This window comes from Cyprinodon tularosa, unplaced genomic scaffold, assembly GCF_016077235.1.
Source record: "Cyprinodon tularosa strain WSP-4 unplaced genomic scaffold, ASM1607723v1 ctg637, whole genome shotgun sequence".
Taxonomy (NCBI): Eukaryota; Metazoa; Chordata; class Actinopteri; order Cyprinodontiformes; family Cyprinodontidae; genus Cyprinodon; species Cyprinodon tularosa.
The window spans coordinates 795,455-804,393 of NW_024039382.1; the positions used below are offsets into that span (position 1 = coordinate 795,455).

Below are 8,939 nucleotides of genomic sequence, written 5' to 3' on the forward strand. Positions count from 1 at the left end.
GCATTCCTTGTGTCAAGCCACTCTTGAACCACAGACAGCGTCAGAAGCGTCTAAAGAGAAACAGGACTGGACTGCTGGTGAGTGGTCCAAAGTCATGTTCTCTGATGAAAGTAAATTTTGCATTTCCTTTGGAAATCAAGGTCCCAGAGTCTGGAGGAAAAGAAGAGAGGCACTTCATCCACGTTGCTTGAAGTCCAGTGTAAAGTTTCCACAGTCAGTGATGGTTTGGGGTGCCATGTCATCTGCTGGTGTTGGTCCATTGTGTTTTCTGAGGTCCAGGGTCAACGCAGCCACATACCAGGAAGTTTTAGAGCACTTCATGCTTCCTGCAGCTGACCAACTTTTTGGAGATGCAGATTTCATTTTCCAACACGACTTGGCACCTGCACACAGTGCCAAAGCTACCAGTACCTGGTTGAAGGACCATGGTATCCCTGTTCTTAATTGGCCAGCAAACTCTCCTGACCTTAACCCCATAGAAAATCTATGGGGTATTGTGAAGAAGAAGATGCAATACACCAGACCCAACAATTCAGAAGAGCTAAAAGCCACTATTAGAGCAACCTGGGCTATCATAACACCTGAGCAGTGCCACAGACTGATCGACTCCATGCCACGCCGCATTGCTGCAGTAATACAGGCCAAAGGAGGCCCAACTAAATACTGAGTGCTGTACATGCTCATACTTTTCATGTTCATACTTTTCAGTTGGCCAACATTTCTATAAATCCTTTGTTTTTATTGGTCTTCAGTAATATTCTAATTTTCTGATATGATGAATTTGAGATTTTCATTTGTTGTCATTTGTAATCATCAAAATTAAACAAAATAAACATCTGAAATATATGAGTTTGTATGTAATGTATTAATATAATATACAAGTTTCACTTTTTAAATGGAATTACTGAAATCAATCTACTTTTTCATGATATTCTAATTTTATGACCAGCACCTGTATACCTTTAAGATTCAGATTCGTAGAATTTTTTACACATTTCAATTGGCCATTTTGACATTTATCAATTTGACTTTATGTTTTCTTATATGTGAAACACATATCTTCCAGGTCAAAATTACCCTTTCCAGCATAAATTTTCTTTCTATCTAAAATAAACTTCCTTAGTAGTAAAGGAACATAATCCTTAGTAGTACAAATGGCAACCCTTCCCCCATTTATGTGTATTGGGCTTTTATTTCCTGAGAGTAATTCTTTACTATCAGGAAGTCCACAAATTGTGGTTAAAAGTTTTTAGCTGATCCAAAATGCTGCAGCCAGAGTTCTGATGAAAATGAAAAAGAGAGATCATATCTCGCCTATCCTGGCTTCTCTTCATTGGCTTCCTGTTAAATCCAGAATAGAATTTAAAATCCTCCTTCTCACATATAAAGCCTTAAATGGCCAAGCTCCATCTGATATCAGAGATCTGATTGTTCCTTATGTTCCTAACAGAGCACTTCGCTCTCAATCTGCAGGTTTACTAGTGGTTCCTAGAATTTCTAAAAGTAGAATGGGAGGAAGATCTTTTAATTATCAGGCTCCTCTCCTGTGGAACCAACTACCAGTTTTAGTCCGTGAGGCAGACACCCTGTCTACTTTTAAGGCTAGACTTAAAACTTTCCTTTTTGATAAAGCTTCTAGTTAGAGTGGCTCAGGTTATCCTGAGCTATCTCTATAGTTATGCTGCTATAGGCTTAGACTGCTGGAGGACATAGGGACCCCTTTTTCATCATTCTGCTTCATTCTATCTCTATTCTCCCACTCTGCAGAATCTGTTAGTTCAATCTCTAACGTTCTGCTCTCTCTGCTTTTTCTCATAGTAGCTTCATCTGGTCTGTTCCTGTTTGGCTGTGACTCCATCCTGGAGAGAAATATCAGCTGTGCTGCTGCCATCAACACCTTTGTTTATACATGTGTTGTGAATTGGCGCTATATAAATAAACCGAATTGACTTCTTAAATGACTTTCTTCCAATCTAAACAAAGCATTCATGATTTGTGGCGAGGATGAAATCTAAATTCCGATCCCGATAATCCAGTTAATACTAGTCATACTGACTTGCTTTAGACATCGAAAATAAATAATTCTAGAAATCCCAATGTCTATTCATCAACAATATATTTCTATCAGTAGAAATATCTTTACATATATCCACTACTGATTATATGAAAAGTAGAAATGGAATGTCATTTTTGATATCTAAAAGTAAAATCCTAAAGGGAAAACTGACATGATTTCTACTGTAAGGAAATATATTCAAGAAATCTGAAATTTCCACTTTAGATTGGAAAAATGTTGTTAAAGATTGAAATACATATTCATTCAAACTAATAAATGTCAATACAGCCTTCCATTGTTTGTTGTAACCGAAATATCAAAGGGGAAAACTGTTTACTGCTTAAATGGAGGTGTATCAATGGATCTTTTCAGGTGCAGGGAGAAGCACACCTGGTGGCAAGTATAGATGAAGTTTAAATGCATTTAAATAAGTAAGATCTTTGAGTCATCTCAGGGCTTCGATAGTAGGGAAATCTCCTACGTTGGATTAAGTTATTGATATAGGCCATATTAAGGCTGATTAAGTGTGTTAAGAAGTGCACTGACATTATGGTTAGGAATAAACAATCTAAATGGTAAAATGGCCTGTACCTATATAGCATTTTTTCAAGTCACAGGACTTGATCAAAGCTCTTTACACTACAATCAGTCATTCACACACACACTCACACACTGACGGTAGCCATTGTAGCCACAGCTGCACTGGGGCTCACTGACAGAAGCAAGACTGCCGTACACTGCCGTACACTGGCAGTCCTCCGACCACCACCAGAAGGTAATGAAGATGAGGTGTCTTGCCCAAGGACACAACAGCACTGACTCTAGGGCTTGAATCGACAACCCTCCGGTTGTAGGGCAAACTCCTTCATCCGACGCCACTGTCGCCCACCCTACTCAGCTTAGGTAAGTTATTAAGTATCTTGTATATTTAATTTGGTTCCTCTGAACTTAGGGTTAGAGTGGGGGTCACGGTTAGGATGTAGAATTTAACGGAAGTTAAAGGAAAGGCCCCACAACGATAGTGAGAGAAGTTTCTGTGTGTTGGGGGGGATGTGTCTGGGTGTTCCTTAATAAGAACACATAAAACCTAGTTGTAATTAATTTAAACCAAATATAGTAACCTGTATGTTCATCACAGTTTATGAGACGGATGATATGTAAACTATGTATGATTCAGTTTTATTGTTTGTAGGGCTGAAACAGTCGGATTAATCATGATTAATCGATTATAAACGTCCACTCATTTTTTAATTAGTTAATAGTTAACTGGTGTACACTACAAAACATGCCTTTAGCTGACAAAGCAACCTACTTCATGATTATATCAAAACTGTAAAAAAAAAAAAAAAAAAAAAATATATATATATATATATATATATATATATATATATATATATATATATATATATATATATATATATAGTATTTTGCATTTAAGATAAAAAAATCTTTTTTGTCTGTCCGTATGCTTTATCAAGAGCTCATCAAGTGGAAAAGTTTTAGTTTCACCTTGTTTAATTTTGTAAAAAATCTTCCTTAAGGAACCTTTGTCTATCCGATTATTAATCGATTAATCAAAAATGAACACAAGATTAATCGATTTGCAAAATAATCGTTAGCTGCAGCCCTAATTGTTTATCTTAATTGGAGCTAAAGTCCTACCTAAACTTATATTGCCAGCAAGAAACCTGAGATCAGACTCACACTTACAAACACCTCTTTGCCAAAAACCTATAGGTCTTCATGGCTGAGAGGATAAAACAAAATGGAATAGAAATCACCTCTGGATGAATATTATAGATACAGACAGATAGTAATTTAACAGCATAGAATGAATAACGTCACCAAACCATCCCTGTAAGCGCTTAAATAGTCTCTTGCATGCCCAGCCTCACAAACATAGTCACTTTTTAATTCGGAAAACAATGTATTAAAGAACGTAATGCACACAACTCTTCTTCATGACATTATTGTTGATATCACACCACGCTTTAAACCTCTTAATGCCAGTTTGATTTTCTTGCTTGACTGAATAAACTTCAGCCATGCCAGAAATTCACTCCTCTGTCTTTAAACATGACTTTTCTTTTGATGGCGCCTACCTTGGCTTTATGGTTGGATTCATCCGTAGAGGAAACAGACCCAGGTCTATGTCTTTGCAATCAGGATTAAACTCAAGGGCTCCCGTGACATAAATTAGAAAGTAGTCCCAAAGCTCGGGTAACTTCTTGGAGGAGAGAATCATTAGGGTGGCTTTATTGTAGGGTTCTGTTAGCGAGCAGAGATAATGCTGAAAGCAGACGGGAGTTCTACAGAGAAGGGGTCACCCAGCAATGGTTTTCCGTCCCTCCAGCTTGCCTTTAAGCACTCCTGGCCGACCTAGCTTCAACTGTCCACTCAGCACCTACATTTAGCTGACAGTCTCCTCCCCAAGGGACAAAACACAAGCACAAATTGAACTCTCCAATCTGCCCTACCTCCACCATCAATCAAGTTTGACTCAATTTAACTGACGTTATTTGGGGATCTTTCTAATGATTGTATGAATTGTGATGTGGCCTTGAGATGCAGCAAGCTTCAGCTTGGCTTCCAGCCCTCTGTTAACATATCCAAATGTCCCCTACAGTATTTCAGTCTTGTAAATAATGAAATTAAATTAAATTCCAAGTTTTTTCCAATGTAACTGAAATGAAAAACTTTGAGCCTAATGTTTATTAGTGGTAACCTCAGTCCAATTACTTTTCCTGATAATATTTACTTTAAATTAGAGATGCATTAATCAGTCAGCCAGAAAGGAGAGGTGGCAGGTCAAATACTGAAAAAAATCTAGTTCTGTTTTCCAAATAGATGCATTTAACTGCTTAGGTATACTTTTTTGAGTATAATAATTGATTGAAGGTCTTGAATACTGTTTGAATTCAGTAGAGATTTATTTTAAACTACTATCACAGTCAAAATGTTTATTGGATTATAGGTATTTGTGATTTTCTTTCTTTTTATTTATTCAGTTTTAAATGCCTGCCTGTTCACCATCCTCTAGGTGACAGCAGAATAATAATACTGCACCCAGGCTTGCTGTTGTACATCCCCAACAGAAGTAACCCCCCAACTGGGAACTCCCAATAAAGCTTTCCATCCTTCAGTGAACCTACCAGTAAATGAGCGACAGTCCATCGAAGCGCTCGAGCTCTCTCCCCCGCTGTTTCAGCAGCGACATATCCAGCTGTGGTCCAGTTGCTGTGGCTGCTGCTGCCGAGCAGGTCTCGGAGCGAAAGTCATGCGCTCTTGCCCCAGAGACGCATCAGTCCGCGCGCTCCTCAGCTGGCCCCGCGCTGTGAGGCGGAGTAGCAGCCGCGTGCCTGTTTGCGCGGACAGGATGTGTCAGCACTCATTCCCCTCCAAATCAATGCGACGGACACTGCTCTGCTCGGTAACGGGGACAGGGGCCACACATGGGGCTTCTCGCTGCTGACTGACCGCAACCCGACAGCTCTGACAGCTCTCAGCAATGTGCGCACAGCAAGCTGAGCCTGACTCGCTCCTTGGAGACACGCGCCCCATGCTGCTGTCACACTGGGAAACAGACTACAAAAAGAGACCAAATGCTGTCTTCTCTGTGAGTCTCTTCTCTTGAACGACCAAAACAAATAAAGTATTGCTCTGTACATTGAACATATAGAATATAATACATTAATTAAATAAAGCATGCCAATAAACAGACATGTTTCAGCTGAAATGGAAACTATTCCAACTTTATTAAAGCTACAGTGTGTAATAATTACAGGGATATACAGTCAGAAATGTAATATATTATACATAACTATGTTATTTATCATCATCTACGAGCTCAGCCTCTTAACCTTAATATTTGCGTTGCCTTAGAATTCGTTATTTTTAATTACATAGGAGCGGGTCTCGCAGCCATGGAGGCAGACATCTTTGCGCTACGGCAGCGCAGAGCCAACAAACTAGCGATTGAGAGATCGACCATTACAATAACATGCTGCGTGACGATGCTGTTACTCTCCAGTATACTTATTCAGCAACGTCCCTGACGTTTCACAGGTATTGATTCAGTAATTTTCTGTAAAATAATTTTTTGGATATATACCTCGGTTACTTCTCTCCGGCTCCTTTGGAGATCTTCAAGCCTTTCCTCCTCTGCTCTAGTCACCCCGCTGGCACCTCTCCCTCACCTGGCCCTGGCTGCACGCCCACCCCGGCCTCTCTGCCCTCTTCCTCGTCCTCTTCCTCTCCCTCTTCCTCGCCTTGTAACCCCCGTGCTACAAACAAGACTTGGACTCTGTAATCAGGGAATATATCAGTGGCGGCCGGTCCATAGGGGGCGCTGGGGCACCGCCCTCCCTGATAAGAAGAGAGAAACGTAAAATATATTTTTAGAAATTAACTCATAAATGTCAGTTTTACTCTCTAGACTGTGTACCTATAAGCAAAACAAATTATATAAACTACATTTCCCTATCTACTGTCATTAATTTGTGGATTTCCACTGACAGACTCCTACCGTCTCTGTTCTGGGGGCGCTGATCAGACAGCCCCACATTTGCAGAGAATCTGTCAATCATGTACTATTGCTAGGTGAATTTAATGGCCAATCAGCGTCTCAGAACTTTATGGTCTTGGGGCGCTGAAAATACTGCGCTTTAACAGGCTTCTGCCCCCAATGCGCAGGTGCAGACAATTAGAGAGAATATGGCGAATGTAACGAACGAGATGCAGCTTCCACCAAATTCAATGAGATCCTTATTTATCTACCCGTTTGCCAGAAGAACATCCCTGTTATAGGATATGAACATTTCATGTCATGATTATTGTGACTGTGACGAATCCACCTCGTCGCTTAAAACAACCTCTCTAACTTTGCGCGCCACACACACATTCCTGTTATACTGTGTTTGTGAGAACCAATACACTCGCGCTGAGACCAGTAGCTCCATGAACTTAAAACACACAAGCTGTTCCTGGTTACCTGCTGATGTATTGAGGGTGCACACTTAATATTTCAGTGGGGTTAGCCGTGTGTGTGGGTATGTGGGGGTGTGGGTGTGTACGTGTTTATGCTACGGGGACTTGTCATCTTCAGTCTGGCGGCGTCATTGCTGGGTTCAAACCCAGTTTGGTGTAATTGAATAAGTCAATGAATCTGTGTAAAAGAATTAAGTTGTAAAAATTATTTGTTTTTGTACATCAATTGTTTGTGGAGGTAATATATGGACAAAACTGATTAATGAGAAGAAATCAGAAATAAGAGAGCCTGAGGTGAGGGGCTTAAACTATTTAATGAGGGCTGTGGGAAGAAAAGCGGCAATTTTTGTTTTCTGTTTCTTTGTTACATTGCTGGTAACTGGAGGGAGGCTGAGGCCCAGAGTATCTTGTATATGTTTAGTTTCTTTTGCACCCTGTTTTGAGTTTTTGAGCTCAATAAATCACCAACACCGGTAACCCGACTGAGCCTGGATTCTTGGAGGCCAAAGAACCCCGTCACAGTGACCAAAATCATCACTGTTACTGTTATTATATAGTAAATTAAATCATTACTGTTAAATTGTATGTATTGTCCAATTGTTTATTTGAATTCATATTCTGGATTAGTTGGAGACATACACTAGGCTATATCAGCCCCACCAAAAATATTTTTCACCAGCCGCCACTGGAATATATATTCTTCCAGCGAACACAATCTCGCTGTTAAACTAAAGACTACAATTACTTCGTCTGTTTATATCACCATGCAAAGCAGCTCACCAAAACGTCACAATGATGTAGAAAAAATAACGGGTATATTTATTATCTTAAGTCTACATGAAATTTATACCCTACACAGACTAATGAAATACTATCTGTAAAATTATCTATGTAAACAAACCTCATCACTTGAGAAGGTAGGTGATGTGGACGTCGTGGAAGACATTATGTCCCGTAACGCTCGCCGTACTGTTGGGGGGGAGAAGCGGTGGGCGGGAGATGTTCATGTTGCTGCGGTCTGCAGTCTGGACGTTAGATGTCGCTGAAAATTACACACTGTAGCTTTAACAGGTGAGCCTACAACCATAAACCATGCTCCTTTATCTAGATAGGAAAAGTGTGATCTGATAGTCAGCATCCTGCAATATTTAGATAAGTCCCTGATCAACACACCTAAAAGAAATGAATGAATTATCTGAGTCATGTTCTCCACGGTACAACTAATCATCTAACCATTTAATTCAGATGTGTTGAAGCAGGGATGCATATAAAACATGCAGGACCAGGGTTGGAAACCCCTGCCATACAGTCATATTTCATGTTCTTATTGTGTATTTAATTGAATGCAGTTTATTCATATAGTGCAACTATTTCAATTCAATTTATTTATATAGTGCTAATTCACAACACGTCATCTCAAGGCACTTTTCAATTCAACCTGATCCTCCAGTGAAATTTATTCAAAGTTTTCTATCTTAGGAAAACCAGTTGATTGCATCGACTCATTGACTCAAGGCAATCCCTCACGCTAAGCAAGCTTGTGTCACAGTGTTGGTTCTGTTATGTTTTCTTTTGAGTATTCAGTTTTACTTTGCTCCATGTTTTCTAGTTTTATTGGTTTGATTCCTATTTTGTTGTTTTTTTCTGGTTATATTTCAGTTTTGAGGTTTTTATTTGTTGCCCTCTGTTGCCCTCTTGTGTTGGTCTCCTTTTCCCTATCTCCTTTGCAGTCTGCTCTGTTCACACCTGCTCCCAATCAGCTCATTACTCCTCTTTGTTCAGTCTCCCATAAATACTCTCCTTGTGCAGTTCCTCAGTGCTGGTTCCTCATCTTACTTCATCTTACCCTGGCTCCTCATGATTGTTTTCCCTTAATCTCTCCATGGTTTTGGTTGTT

General features: G+C 39.8%; 1 protein-coding gene across 2 annotated transcripts in view; it reads right to left on the reverse strand.

The window, feature by feature from the left end:
- The window catches only part of si:dkeyp-72e1.9 (syntaxin-binding protein 4), a 156,253-nt gene extending 150,708 nt beyond the window's left edge, over positions 1 to 5,545 (reverse strand). Inside the window, exon 1 of one of the 2 annotated variants that reach the window (XM_038308415.1) lies at positions 5,209 to 5,545. In XM_038308415.1, coding sequence (XP_038164343.1) covers positions 5,209 to 5,273 — 65 coding nt within the window. In that variant the 5' untranslated portion in view covers positions 5,274 to 5,545. Of the gene's footprint in view, positions 1 to 4,158; positions 4,317 to 5,208 lie in introns of those variants that run through there. The other variant, XM_038308414.1, reaches the window with a different exon arrangement.
- Between the last annotated feature and the right edge of the window lie 3,394 nt (positions 5,546 to 8,939).